A 15,552-nucleotide genomic window follows, 5' to 3' on the forward strand; every position below is an offset into this window, starting at 1 on the left:
AAACGACATATATGAGCATGTCATCTTTTTAAGTTTTTGTTTGTTTAAAGAAAGAATTTAAAGAACAACGTCCACAGAATCCCCAAGTCTTACGTATCTTCATTCAAACCATAAAACTATAAACGCATCCTGACACTATTAGGTTAATCTGTGTTTTAGGAGTCTAAAGGTAATATTATTTGATTTGCGGTCTGGGGTGTATTATCTTCGAAATTAAATGTATCTGTACAATTACGGTAATCATTAAGTGTAAAGGTTACACACAAACGCACACACACACACACGCACACAGAGGCACAGGCACACATACACAAGCACATGCATGCACTCACACAGACCACAGACACGCATACGCACAAATGCGCGTGCACACACGCCTTCAAGTTGTGTTTAACGATGCTGGTACAGTATTCCAGATACATCACGATGTGTCTGTTTAATATGGGGGCAAATCCCGAAGTGTTTTAAACACTTCCACATTTGTGAAACCCACGAGCACGGGTATGGTACTGAAAACCTGTAACCAGGGAACAAGGATTCGAACCCTGGTAAAGAAGTAAAGACGATTGTGCCAACCGTGACTAAGTTAGCCCGCCTCCGTGGTGTAGTGGTTAGAGCGTCCGCCCGGAGAGCGGAAGGTCGCGGGTTCGATCCCCGACCGCGTCATACCAAAAGACGTTAAAATATGGTACTTGTTGGTCCCTGCCTGGCGCTCGGCATTAATGGGTACACAAGGACTGGTCGGCTCGGAGTCAGTATAATGTGTTTGAGTGGGGTATTCATGCTTCACTGCGGCATGGTATCTCAGTGGGCTAGCACTATAAAACCAGCTTAAATCTGGGCTAGTACAAGCAGCCGCACATACACATACACACGCATGCACGTCGTCATATGAGCGACGTTAAACCCAATTTCACCTCACCTCACCTGACTAAGTTGACACGAGGTAGGAGCATGTAACTATCACGTGTATTAAACAAATGATTCAAATACCTCCCTGCTCTTCTACGAACAAAGAATTCTCTAGATAACAGTGAGCGAGTGAGTTTAGTTTTACGGCGCACTTAACAATATTTGAGCTATATGGCGGCAGTCTGTAATTACTCGAGTCGAGACCAGACAATCCAGTGATCAACATCATGAGCATCGATCTAATCATCGATCTATTGGGATACGATGACATGTATCAACCAAGTCTGCGAGCCTGACCACCCGATCCCGTTGGTCCTAAGACAAGCATGAGTAGCTGAAGACCAATTCTAACCTGGATCTTCGCGGGTCATATCTTTTAAAAAGAGTAGGCTAAATATTTTTAATGATTTGGGCAATGCTTTCCGTTGTACAACTTCCGACGTATACAAAATAAATGTGCAACTATGACTTAAATGTTCATGAGTGAGTGTGAGTGTGAGTGAGGTAATACGACGTATTTACCCATATTCACGGAATTGGCAATACACGGTGTACCCAAGTGAGGAATCGAACCAGGGCCTATCGACGTGACGAGCGAGCGTTTTAACAACTTGGCTACCCCACTACTTCTAAATACGTATGACAAAACGACATCTCGAAGAAATTCATTTCATATTGTATGGGATGGGTTTAACCACCCAGTAGTTTATTGTGTTCTGAATTTATTTACAGAAGGGGAATTTAGGTAGCCTAAAGGTTGAAGCGTTTGCTCGCCACGCCGAAGACCTGGGGTCGATTCCCCACAAATGGGTACAAAGCCCAATTCTAGTGTCCCCCGCCGTGATATTGCTGGAATATTGCTAAAAGCGGCGTAAAATTAAACTCACTCACTCTTTGCAGAGGCTTGTTACACAAGGGATATACAAACCAGGATAGACTTCATCAGGTTCCGGAAGTCGTTACGAAACTTCCCATTGATGTGCACTATAATCTCAGAATTAAAGTTGAATTAAGTACAAATCAATCCACTCGAGTAACAAGGAACCTTTAATTGCATTTAGAGCCGAAAGGGGTCTGGGAATGGGCGTCTTGAACTGGGAAGAGGATGAGCATGAGATTGAAGACTGTTTTGTAAAAACATATATATGTTCTGGGGTCTGTAAAAGAGATTAATGGTATTATGAATAATGATTATTATGACCCCCACCCCCATTCCTTTTTCTCCCCCCCCTCTCTCTCTCTCTCTCTCTCAATCTAAATCTCTAAATCTATGTATTAAGACGCTACAAACCCTATACACAGCCGTAAAGTAAGAGGCTTGATAGAGACAATGTTACCTGCCCGAAATGTTTCGAAAATCCCCAAAGGTATTGATAAAGAACAAATGCGTGGTACATTCGCTGTCTTAACCAACAGATAATAGCTATAAAAATGTTTTGACTTGAGTTTATGATGCAATTATATATTTCTTAACGTTTTACGGTCTTTTTTCATAATTCGCCAGTGTAGAGACAGAAGAGAGAGTAAATTTTCTTCCTGATATGAGAGATAGTATTTGCTTATGATCGCAGCAATCCTGGCCGGAGAATGTCAGCCCGCGTTGATTAATTTTACAGTTGTTGTGCCGAAGTACAACATCAACACACTTTGAAAGACCTGCTGTTACTTTTCCAAAATTACCATCAAAGTAAATATGTTCTCCAATGTTACGTGGCTTGCATATCTGTACTTTCGGCAGAATTGGAAAGTAAAAAATCTTAAAATGACGTTATGACTCAAGAACCGCTCCCTCCATGTAGCGCACTCCCTAGCATACTACTTGAAGCACAACTGGTTACAGGGGTGTGTAATGAAAAGAACCTTGTTTGAACACCGGGATGCACTTTAATGAGTGAACTATGGTCGTTATTGTAAATTCATCAGCGTCTCCATTGAAGCTTTTGTACCCAAAATACATTCACAAGGGAAAAAGTGTTTCCTAAAATAGAAATTCGTCATACTGTTCGGGCAAGGATATCGGCACGGTGTAGGTCTGGGGAACTCTTCATTGGAAAGGCAATGTAAGCCTGCTCACATGCAGGAGAGGTGCCACGGTGACTCATGGCGTCTTTTTCAGAATAAGATAGATAAAATGTTTGTCACTTTTTATGTCAAAGATAACTTTTTGGGGCATGGCACATCCATCAAACAAACAATGACTGGGTTAAACTACGGGAGGTCTGAGTTTTAATTCGCATCTTCAAAAATTTCTTTTACACTTAACTTTTAACAGCTTAAAAAATCTGTATATTAGGTGTCTAGCATACATTTTGTATGACAGTACACTCCTGACAACAGATTATTGTGGGATATATGCATTGTCTGTTAAAGAAATTACTTTTCAAGCAGTAGATAGTTGAGGGTAAATACGATGCCGTAACAGCTACGACATCAACAGATGTTCTACGTAATGCCGTATCAGGTTACAGACGGTGCCATGTCTCTTTTACATATCCTGAAACAAATATATCCCAAACACGCTTTAGTATTTTGACAAGTCTATATTTCTTCAGTAAGGCTCAGGGGCGGTGTTGTAGCCTGGTGGTTCAAGCGTTCGCACGTCTCGCCGGAGGCCCGGGTTCGATTTCCTACATGGGTACAATGTGTGAAGCCCATTTTTGGTGTACCCGCCGTGATACTGTTGGAGTATTGCTAAAAGCGGCTAAAACCCAACTCACTCACTCAGTTAAGGCTCAAACTGAAGAGATTCTCGGGGCTCAATTACCTTTATCGTACACATGAATTGCAAATGTAAACCAATAAATCAAAACAGGTGATATATGTAGAGAAAACTGTGCCCGAGAAATATCTTTATCCTGGAACTGATTATATATATTCCAATTCCTGATAAAGATAGTTCTCGGACACAGTTTTCTCAGAAGTGAGATAGGACGTTTTAGCAGTTACTTCTGAAATAGAAAATGAGAAAGGAACACTACGCTTTTCCCTTTCCCCACAAACACAACCGTGCAAACATTGACCTTGGTGGAGACAAACCAGGGGCGAATCAGGATTCGAACCCGCGACCCGACTTGTTAGCGTATGGTCCGACTGCTTAGAACATGGCTAATTGTAGACTGCTCATTGTGTTCTTATTACCCATCAATCACTATTATGCTACAAGGGAATTTCAGCAGCAAACCAGCCTCTGATGCCACTGTATTCGACGTGTTTGATGGAACGCTTCCTGAAACTATCTTGGCTAGCTGACTGTTCTGATCAGGATTTAGGGCCGTAATTATTCATAGAAACGCTTCCAGTAACCATTTATGTGCGTGTTGTGATTTGCTGGAATAGTGTTGCCATGTCTTGGAAACGGCGTGGGGAGAGGGATTTGTTAGTCGTCTAGACTGGAACATCTTCTCATTGCGATTCCGGATAAAGCACTGGAAGCAAGACTTCTGCATGCTGAAAGTTTGTGTCAATGTTAAGCAGCTCGTCGTCACTCGTCAAGAAACTGGTCACAGTCACGTTATCAGCGGGATGCATATTTTGTCACGTTATCAACATCTTTGACAACCTCGATACCATCACTCTATAACCATCTGGTAACCATAGAAATTTGGCAGCATGTTATTTCCCACTTTTTATCTATTATACCTTTGTTTCCGTCGTTAGGACATCAGTATTTTTGCGTTTCTCGTTTTAAGCTCAACCTGATCACATGATTGTCTGGTCCAGACTCGATTATTTACATATAGCTGTAATATTGCTTAGTGCGGCGTTAAACAACAATAAATCAATCACCTAACCGCATTTACACATGTCCCAGGGGCGTGTTTAGGGATACAGAGTCAGCTGTTGAGAACAACTAGCTGTCGTGTCGTGGCCTTGTATACCTGAACAGGCCCCTCGACCGCAGTGACGGAGTTAACTATAACTGATACTGTAAGTGAAGAAATGGTATCAGTCCGATGTAATACTTGATATAATCATATAAAAGTGCTGTGTGATTAGGAATGTGGGGTTTGAGGACAAATATTATTAAGCGTCCAGCAAAGTCGCGTTAGAGTTTGAAACTTATGCTACTTGTGATGACAACTTTGCAGTAAGACATTTATTGTGTCTTGACTATGGCTGCCCACCAAACCGCGAAGCCCTTTCTAAACCATAGAGATATATAACCTCGACCTGTTGATGGGATGGTGTCACTGCTGCGTGAAGCTTGTCTATAATTACCACAGTTTCTATTGAAGTGTATTAGTCATAGATGGATCAGCTGTCTAACTGCTCATTTTTTTCCGTTTATCCGAACGTAAATACGGTGTGTGACATTGCGGGTTTAACATTGAAGGTGTTATTGCAGTACATTAAATAAACACAGCATATTACAATGTAATGGGCGGCGGTAGCCTAGTGGTTAAAGAGTGTACTCGTCAGGCTGAAGGCCTCGGTTCGATTTCAACTTTGGGCAGTGTGTGAAGCCCATTTCTGTTGTCGCCCGCCGTACGCGTGATACTGCTGCAGAATTTCTAAATACTCGTAAAGACATCATCATTTGCTTGATAACGGTGTTAGTAGCTACACCGAAACGTCGCTCATATTATATTAAAGAAGTTGTATATCCATAGAACTCTCCTCGTTGTTCATCACACCAACTTCTAAATGCCACTCAAACAAGTTACTCGTAAAGACAGACTTACTCACTACCGAACACATTGCAATGCGTTTACAAAAGGAAATAGGACCATATTTGGGAACGAGCTGACACATTGAACGCGTGCTACGATTCATAATCGGGGGAGGTGTGCGTGCGTGCGTGCGTGCGTGTTTTTCTGGCTAAAACTCCAATGCCCGGTACATCACAGAGGACATGTTATATAGCATGTGATATAGGATATATAGTGCAGTCAGTACATAAAACTGTCAGTACTGAATACTAAGTAAAACAACGTGACTAGTTATGCGAGGGGTTATCGGGGTCACAGGGGCGTGTTAGAAAGACATATAGGTATATAGACCCTTCCCTAGTTCTATATAAAAGGATCCTGTTTCTAAGCGTGACACGCCCCTGTGATCGGGGTCGGTGTTTCAGAGAAAATACTTGACTTCCTTGTCACTTGCATACATGACCGGATATTTCTACGTGACATTTACTGTGTCAAAGTGTTGTTATTGTGTCAAGCAAAGTGAGTGAGTATGGTTTTACGCCACTTTTAGCCATGGGGCCAGGCTGCACGTGCATGTGTGTCTGCGTCATGTGATGCATGTAGCCATTGTGCAATGTTGCATTGCATATTTTGCATCGTGTTGCACGAGTATCAATTGTACCATTTTGCACATGCATGCTTGTGTCATACCGCACGTGTTTCTGATGTGTTATGGTAATATGAATCGCCTACCAACCTAAAAGCGTGTATTCAGTTAGCATAGACAAGGTTTATACAATACACATATCTACGTCATTATTGAGCATTACTTACATTTTAAGTGATATGATTTTGAGAATTGATAAAATGAATGTATATATGCACGTTTTTTCGCGTTTGTGAAGTATTCATTTGTTTTACACAAAAAGTGTTTGCACATATAAACGTATTTGTCAAAACCAGCTGAAGACTCCCATCAAAATCTTATCAAAGATAGTTTTCACGGAAATAGTGTCAAGCACTGAAACACAAACATGGCGGATATGGACTTTGAGAAACTCTAGACTACTACATGATTGTTCTCTGATCTCGTTCGTTGACGTTTCTAAGAACTTTTCGGAAGTTGCGTGAGTCCCACGCCTCCAAACGCCGGCGGCGGGCTTGCACTGTGACGCGCTGACACGATAGCGTTCGCCCTTCCCCCTCGAACTGACCGTATCCTGCGGAAGTCTGGCGAAGTTTGTAGGTTGATGCAAAGCTCAAGCACCAGTAGCGGGAGTAGTAAACAGCAGCGAGTCATGGACGATCTCGGTGAGTAACAACCATTCTTATCTCGCTTCACAGATGTACAAGAGGGACAGGACATGACTGACACCAGAGACATTTTACATATTTCAGTAAAGGTCAAGGGGCAGTGGTGTCCAAACGTAAACATGCCCCTGATAGTTTCGTGATTGACAGATGGGGGGAATCTGTCGTGTGGTGCGAGTGCCAGAAAAGTGTGTCATCCCACTTCATAGCTTAAATTATGACACTGTTATTTCCTCGACTTACATCACTTTGGATACACATTCCTAAGGTGTGGCTAGTCATGCTTGACAGTATGCATCCTATTTCTACATGGGGCAACTCTGAAACTACTGAAGCATGAATATCAGGTGAAATCTTGAACGTGAGATACATCAAGCCTGGCAAGATCTCGATGTTGTAATGAGCTTGCAGCCACATCAATCATGCTTTTATTACACTATGATTGTCACAGTATTGTTTAAGAATTGGATACACACCACTGACTTTATTCTTTGATATGCCATATTGATGCTACACATGACAGCCCTAAACCTTGTGTTAAATAGGCATGTTACATAGTAAACATAGGTTGATACACACGGTTAAGCAGAACTGTGACATTACCTGAACATGGTGAGAGGTGCGTGTATCAGGAAGCTGTCAGAAACATCTATGACTTTATTGGGAGCTTTTACTTATGTTGGCTAGTAATTAGGTGCATTATTCTTGAAGTGTGGGTTTTGAATCCTAGATTGGACACCATCCCCCCAAAGAGTAGAACTGTTACTGAACTGAGAACATGTATTGCAAATATAACCTATTTTACGTAACCAATCTCTAAACAATAAAGGTAAGGTGTTTAATGGATCACAACTTCTATGATAGATTATTGTGATACAACATTTCAGTATAGTTTCTTATGCCTTTACAACACTCTTGCTTGATGTTATCTTTCTTGTTACTCACCAACTTCTAAAATGCCAATCAAACAAGTCTTTCTCTAAACAATACTAAAAATTGTGACTCCTGTTAAGTATACACCAGAAACATATTCAGCATTAAGTAGAATATAAGTTAGAGCTAGTCATGGCCATATTATAAAATATTGCTGATTTAGGGAATCCCTAGATTTAAGTACTTTAGCAGAAAACATCAAGGATGCCAGGTCTTCCGTAATTTTCAACATTGCTAAGGGTTCCTGTGCATGTTATATATCTTCATATATGTTGATTTGTGGAAGTCTTACGTCAGTGTTTCCTACTTCAGACTGTAGGGAGGTGACATACTGATATTACTGATAACATGAAAGTGAACTATTGGAATAGAACCTAATCTGAGACTACAGTCTTTGCTGTTTGTCTCCATGCCCCATGATGGTGAAATGATATGACAATACAATATTGTGCCCCAATACAGGGCCAACATAAAATGTATTGATTTATAACCCAAGCTGTCCTTGTATATCTGTCATTTCTTCTTCTTTCTTCTTCATTAAGGATGAAAGTCAAAGGGTCCTTGTCATAACCTGACGTTAACAGTTGAAAGTAAAGGGATCCCCAAATTTAAATACTACACTAAAGTAGACCTCATGGAATATTGACTATCATTGGGGCAATGCATGAAGAGATGAAAAGTAGAATTTTCCTAAAACAACCTTTTAAACAGGATTATTTAATAACACATTACCCATGTGTTTAATAATTCCAGCAGACTGGAGCCAAAGAACTTTTCTGTTTGCACGACGAGTAGAAAATGATCAAATTATCCAATATAAATAATAACGTGTAAGTATATACTCCATGGCCTGAAAATGTATCTAGAGTCCAGAGCATGAAAGTCAAGAGGTCATCATTTAAGGTCCCTTGAGTCCTCCACTACAGGAGCAAATCTTATGACCCCCCTAATTTTAAAACTGCTTAATACCAAGTTTATGTGGAAACTGTTTCAAGGTGTAATACATTGTCACAGGTCTATAACCTTCTGCTTGTTAAAAAAATGTTCAATCCCTGTCAAGATTTTCCTGAAAGTTCAACATGTTTGGAGTCTGTTATCTTGGAAGAAACTTCAAGATAAATTCGATATGTGTTGCACACAGCTGTTACAGCAATACACTGAAGGCTGACATGTGGATGAGGGCACAGCAACATCGCTGTCTCCACACACGGAGCGGAACGCTGCACCTGTAGCACCCACAGCCGCACGGCTGAAAACTCATCACAAACTCAGCCCGAGAAAATCTCTGACACGAGCTGTGGAGACTAAGACTCTCATCGCACTCTTGCTGTACATGATGTATGCCCTCACACCTCCTCCAGCACAGCCTCATCGTGTAGAGGGGTAGGACCAAGTGGTAAACATGCATCATAAATGTAGGAGCAGCATCACTTTGGGATGTTCTTACACATTAAGATGCCATGCTGCGATGTAACTAAAATCAGCGTTAAATCCACTTCACACCCCACTAAGTCTTGCATAATTCATTAAAGGCTGAACATCACTTCTTTCCTTGAGAAAGACTTATGGGACTCTTTGATTCATGCTCATTTTGAGTCATAACAGTCTGTTCCAACATGTTTACAGTCTACTAGCCAGAACATGATTAAGCATCATTTCAGTTACGTTTTGCGTTAACATGTAGACTAGTATCAGCTGAGCTCACTGGAGCAAAACCAATTTGACAGGAGCTGCTTCAGACTTGTGGCTAAAGTTGAATACTGCATGTGTATCAATCCTCTTAGTATGCTGTGTACTTGTATAAGATATGCAAGTAATGAAACAAACCCATGTGATTTTTATGCTATTTAAGCATATTAAAAGCATGAACATGTTTAAAGTTCAACCTATACATAATTTCCCTTTGTATCCTTTTCATCTGGTGGACCTTACATCTTTTTGGATCTATATTTAGAGACTGAAGGCATGCACCAAGTACGCATGAACTTTACTGCTGTAAATAATCACAAAAGTGCTGTTTTGCGTATTTTTACTGCAATGTGTTTTACTGTTTGGAGCTTGTGTTACACACCTGGGGCAGAACAGTAACAAATTGGGAGTTGCCTGGACTTGCACAAGTCTCTAAACTCTAAGTTAATAGATAATAGATTAAATGATAATTTATAAAAAATTATGAATAGAAAGAACACATTGTCCCTCTAACAGACTGGCATATGTATTGTTTGCTAGTTTAGACTTACCTCTTTAAAGGATAGAATTTCTAACCATCCATTGGTTTAGCATTCAGTTTACCCTTGGAACAATGCTAGGTGTTACCTAAAACAGAATTTTAGGCAGGTTTATTTTTAGAAAATGTCCTCTCATTAAAAACACAACAGACTGGATCCAAAGGAGAGAAAAAATACTGAAGGCTCAAAGAAAATGATGAATACCCAGTGCAAAGGACATGGGAGTAGAACTGTGTTGCAGTAATAAATCTGGAACCCTGTTTTTGTAAACTGAAGCTGAAAATATGTTATGGATTTTCTGATTATTTACACTGGGGGCATAATATATTTTATAGAGTTGGTATTAAGTCATGGCTGAGTGGTCTTCAAAGGCTGTCTGGTAGAATATTCATCGTTCTTGAAAGAGCGGGGAAACTGCTTAATTTCTCTTTTCATGAAGATTTTATGTCAGTTTTATTATCTATCAATCATTAAAACATACCAAGGCGTAATTCCAAAAGCTGGTGAGAGTCTGTTTCTTTTTCAGTACATGTTTAATGTCGACATTATGGCTGTTTATCAGGTCGACCATTTGATTATGTACAGACCTGTTTTTCCCCCCCAGGGAATATATAGCCATTTGAGACCATTTCTAGTAGTTTTTTATCAAAGAAATTCTGCTGTGAAAAACTATATTTATTAGCAGATGTTTGTAAGAGTAATTAAAGCTATAGTGCCCTGCTCAATAAGTGCCCTGAACCATCTGCTGGACCAGTCTGTAAGATCACCTACAGAAGACAAAACACTTATATGGCAATCAGTATTTTCTTGTAGTTGTATATTACAGAATATTTACACGAAACAGCAAAACAGTAAGGGTATATAATTGCCTCAAACCCTTATAGAATTTGTTATAGTTCCATTGTTTACTATCGCTCAATCTTTGAAAACAAATTTAATTTGTTGTTTATGGTTTAAAAATAACCCCCACTTTGTCAGTGTTGAAAGTGCCTGGGGCAAATACTACGGTAAACACAGGACTTGCAATTGCAAGCTTGGACAGGATCTCGGAATTCGAAATGTGGTGTGTGGAATTTGATGTAAGATAAGTTGTGAGTGATCTGGTTCAGACAGGACATGCAGGCCAACACGTTCTCTGCCAGTACCATTGCTAATTCCTCACCATGATGGATTCATTACACCAAGTACCTGATTATCTGGAGCATTAGGACCAAATGTATTGGGCAGGAAAATAGAAAACACAAAGGGTGTGTTTTTTTAGTGGAAGATTCTGCTATCTGTATTTGAGATTTTGCATTAAGATCGTTGGCAGATAAGCATTATAACATGCGAAGGGAATAAAAGTATGCATTTTAAAATTCAGGTCCCTGATTCTAATATCCGGTAGCTTATGAAAGAGATTGTTGACAGACGTGGCAGATAAATGTTTTTGAAGAAGATGAAAATACTGATTATTTGTTCATGAATATCAGTCTTTGATAACTGTTCATTAAGATAAACATTTGGTGGTAGGAAGATAAACAGTAAAAAATATGAATGCTTATTAAATTTGAAGATTCATATGTTCCGACATTTTGACCAAACCCACAGGCACTTTGAGATGGGGGAGACTAGTGTTGGGAATCAGAAACCAAATCCACTATCGATTATCGGAGGATTGTGGTGAACGATTATCGATTATAATTGAAATATATACATTTTTAATGTAATCACCAATTTAAACGTTTTTTCCCCAAATTTTTTTCTTCGAATTAATGTGTTTTTATAACTGACTGACTGACTGAGTTTGGTTTTACGCCGCTTTTAGCAATATTCCAGCTACATCACGGCGGGGGAACACCAGAAATGGGCTTCACACATTGTACCCATGTGGGGATTCGAACCCGGGTCTTCGGCGTGACGAGCCAACGCTTTAACCACTAGGCTACCCCACCGCCCCTATTTTTATAACTAATGCTGTCATGCAATGAAATGTACACATGCAAGAAAGACACTGGAATTGTAATTAAACAATAAAAGTGGTTAAAATATTACAATGTGCATAGCTTTACGCTGTTGGGCGCATGTTTGTTCGTGAATATTCGTCAAATTTGATGGTTAGTTTACTTCATTCAAGGCTGTTATACAAAAACAACAAAATTCTGATTAATCGAAAATGTGTTTTTTACAATCGATAATCATTTTTAATCCTTCTTTCGATCGATTTTCGATTGTTTTCGATCATCGGAACATCACTAGGTGAGACAGTTGTAGAGTGGTTTCGTGTGAGGGAAGGCAAGGCTGATTGGGTTTCACTGCCACTGGCATTTACGCCCATCACAGATTTTGATGTTTCAGACCAGCAGGTAACTGACCTGGTGTTAAATAGGTGGAAAACTGGCAAGGAGGTACTGAGTTCCTCTCAGTGTTTCATGAAGTAGAGATTTCTCTGAGGCCTGCATTAGTGTTGTCTGTTTTGAGCAAATTTAGTGATTACTAAAATGATCGTATGTGGCTATTTCGGATTCAGGGAAAGATTACAGGTCCATTGTGCCATCCCCTGTGTGGTCACTTGAATCACTGGATTGTCAGGTCTCAGACTCTCTTATTTACAGATCACTCTCATATAGTTGGAATATTGTTCACTGACTGCAGTGTTAACAAACACACAAACAAACAAACAAGCAACAAAAACTGAGAAGTGACAGTGAGTTAGGTAATGGTTTTGTGATGAAGATGACAGATGAAGTTAAGATATCTGCAACATCTTTGGCAATATTTGGTTATTTAGTGCCATAGAACATTTATAACTAGAAAGGATGTATATATCATCTTAAAGCTTAAAGTTTCTAGTGTTGTCAGCACCATACTGTGATGTTCGACTTCACCAGATCGGACCCATGAAGATCCGGGTTAGAATTGATCTTCAGTAACCCATGCTTGTCGTAAGAGGCGACTAACGGGGTCGGGTGGTCAGGCTTGCTGGCTTGGTTGACACATGTCATATCGCAATTGCGTAAAGTGATGCTCATGCTGTTGATGACTGGATTGCCTGGTCCAGACTCGATTATTTACAGATAAAGCTGGAATATTGCTCTCTCTCTCTCACTCACTCACTTACTCATTCACTCACTCACCAGATTGGTAAAGGTGAGGGTCTGCATCACTTTGGCCTCTCTTCCACATCAACACGATGAAGCTAACACACCGGGATATAACTGATACACTGTTCTAGCAGTTCTAGCAGTGTTAAGCCCAAGTTACAACCTACTTTAGAGATAGGGTCACGGTCTGGAAAGATAATTTACGTTCACTTTCTGATCTAATTTTCCACCTCTTTCATTGCCAACACTTGTGTAGCTCTTCACTGGATCGTTTCCTTCTCAGTCGTCAGCTTGGCTATGTTCAACTCACCTGCATAACCTGAAATTACCAGCTAATTAGGACCACAAATTATGTAGCATTAACCTGCTCGTGTTGCGTCTGTAGACGTTTCAGTTTGCTTGTTAGAAGTATAATTTCCTGTGTGAGATTTGAGGTAAATGATATGATCTGTCACATGAGTGCATGCTTGGGTGTCTCTGATTGTCATTAGTTAGGGAGGGGGAGGAGCCAGGGTCATGAAGTGCTCACACAGTTCTTCTGCACCTCTGTGCAAGGAAGATGGGCTATTTCTGTAAACGCTTTCATGTTGTACCATCATGGATTTATCTGAAACGGCTCAGAGGCCCAACTCTACAAGAAAAAAGTCTGTAATCATCCCATATTGGAAATAGAAAAATTTCTGTTCATAATCATGAGTTTTTCAAGTTATTGCTTGGGGACATGACCAGTATTTCTCTGATGCCTGCACCAAAGATGGCATATACTTATTCGCTTAGTTTTTTAATCCGTGAAGATTCGGGTTAGAATTGGTCTTAACCAATCTGTGAAGATCTGAGTTAGAACTGGTATTATGCAATCCATGAAGATCGGAGTTAGGATTGATCTTCAGGAACCCAGACTTGTCTAATAGGTGACTGACAGGATTGGGTGGTTGACTTGTTGACACACGTCATCATATCTCAATTACACAGATGTTGATGCTCATGTCATTGATCACTGGATTGTCTGGTCCAGACTAGGTTATTTTCAGACCTCCGCCATATTGGCTGGAATATTCCAAACAAGCAAGCAAACAAACAAACAAACCCTTAGTTTTATGTCATTCAACTGAATGCAGTGTTAAAACAGTTCCAAAATAAGAGTTTTAAACATCCCACTTTTCAACAAAATAATGTTTTTTGCACACAATTTGTCTGCCATTGGCAATTTGTATATTTATCTTAAATAACCTAGCTGTCATTCAGTAACTCATGCTAATAGTGTGCACATAGTAGTTATAATCGATGTTTGTTGGGTGGCTCTGCACAGCGCTGTACTGATGCATTGATTGATATCAAGCATAGTTGAGGAAATTGATTTTGGGTTCTAATTTTGCATCTGATTGGGATGTTGGGTAAAAATTGGACCCAATAACCTGTACAACTTGTCTTGAGTGTCTATTTCGTTGTGTTGATAAATCATTTGATGGTGTTTTTGGTGTCCCTCGCCTTGATATTACTGGAATATTGGTACACGTGATGTGTGGCCCTGTGCTCAGGTCACAAATCAGTTGAAGTTAAGCAACTTTGGGTGCGAAGAGTCCTTGGATGGATGACCGTGTTTGGCAGCTTGACTCCTGAGAGTGAGAATTTGTAGGACTTCAGTCCTGCCCTACAACGAAGCATGTGATACATGTGGTCTCACCTTAGGCAAGTGAGTTTGTTCAACATTGCCTCTGTTCTAGTGCTTTACAGGCAACTTGGGTTTTCTGGGTGATAAAGAACTGTCTGTGTTATGAGCATGCTGTCGGTCTGGATTTAGTGCAATATAAATGGGATGAGTGAGTGAGTTTAGTTTTATGCCTCACTCAGCAATGTTTCAGCTATATGGCGGCAGTCTGTAAATAATCGAGTCTGGATCAGATAATCCAGTGATCAACAGCATGAGCATCGATCTGCGCAATTGGGAACCGATGACGTGTCAACCAAGCCAGCGAGCCTGACCACCCGATCCTGTTAGTCAGTATAAATGGACTCATATAAAAAAAATGACAAGCAGCGTAAAACCATGTTCACTCACTCACTCACTCTTGATGATGTGCATGTTTTCTCTGTATATCCATCACTGGATTGTCTGATCCATTTATTTACAGCCCACCATCATATCACTGGAAAATTGCTGTTGAAACAAACACAAATAAATAAAACCTCTAGCATCTATTGAACAGCTTTACATTAGATTTAGGCATGATAAGACATGTTTAGAAGGTGGGATGAATCAGGCAGTCGGTCATGATAAGACATGTTTAGAAGGTGGGATGAATCAGGCAGTCGGTCATGATAAGACATGTTTAGAAGGTGGGATGAATCAGGCAGTTGGTCATCATAAGACATGTTTAGAAGGTGGGATGAATCAGGCAGTCGGTCATCATAAGACATGTTTAGAAGGTGGGATGAATCAGGCAGTTGGTCATGATA

At 40.2% G+C, this 15,552-nt stretch overlaps 1 protein-coding gene across 1 annotated transcript in view; it reads left to right on the plus strand.

Annotated features, from left to right (window-relative positions):
* Positions 1–6,561: 6,561 nt before the first annotated feature.
* LOC124260822 (paxillin-like) overlaps positions 6,562–15,552 on the plus strand; it is a 68,556-nt gene continuing 59,565 nt past the window's right edge. Inside the window, exon 1 of the mRNA XM_046695139.1 lies at positions 6,562–6,851. Coding sequence (XP_046551095.1) covers positions 6,791–6,851 — 61 coding nt within the window. The 5' untranslated portion in view covers positions 6,562–6,790. The remainder of the gene's footprint in view (positions 6,852–15,552) is intronic.

Source organism: Haliotis rubra, unplaced genomic scaffold, assembly GCF_003918875.1.
Source record: "Haliotis rubra isolate DU_JTF1 unplaced genomic scaffold, ASM391887v1 Scf778, whole genome shotgun sequence".
Classification (NCBI taxonomy): domain Eukaryota; kingdom Metazoa; phylum Mollusca; class Gastropoda; order Lepetellida; family Haliotidae; genus Haliotis; species Haliotis rubra.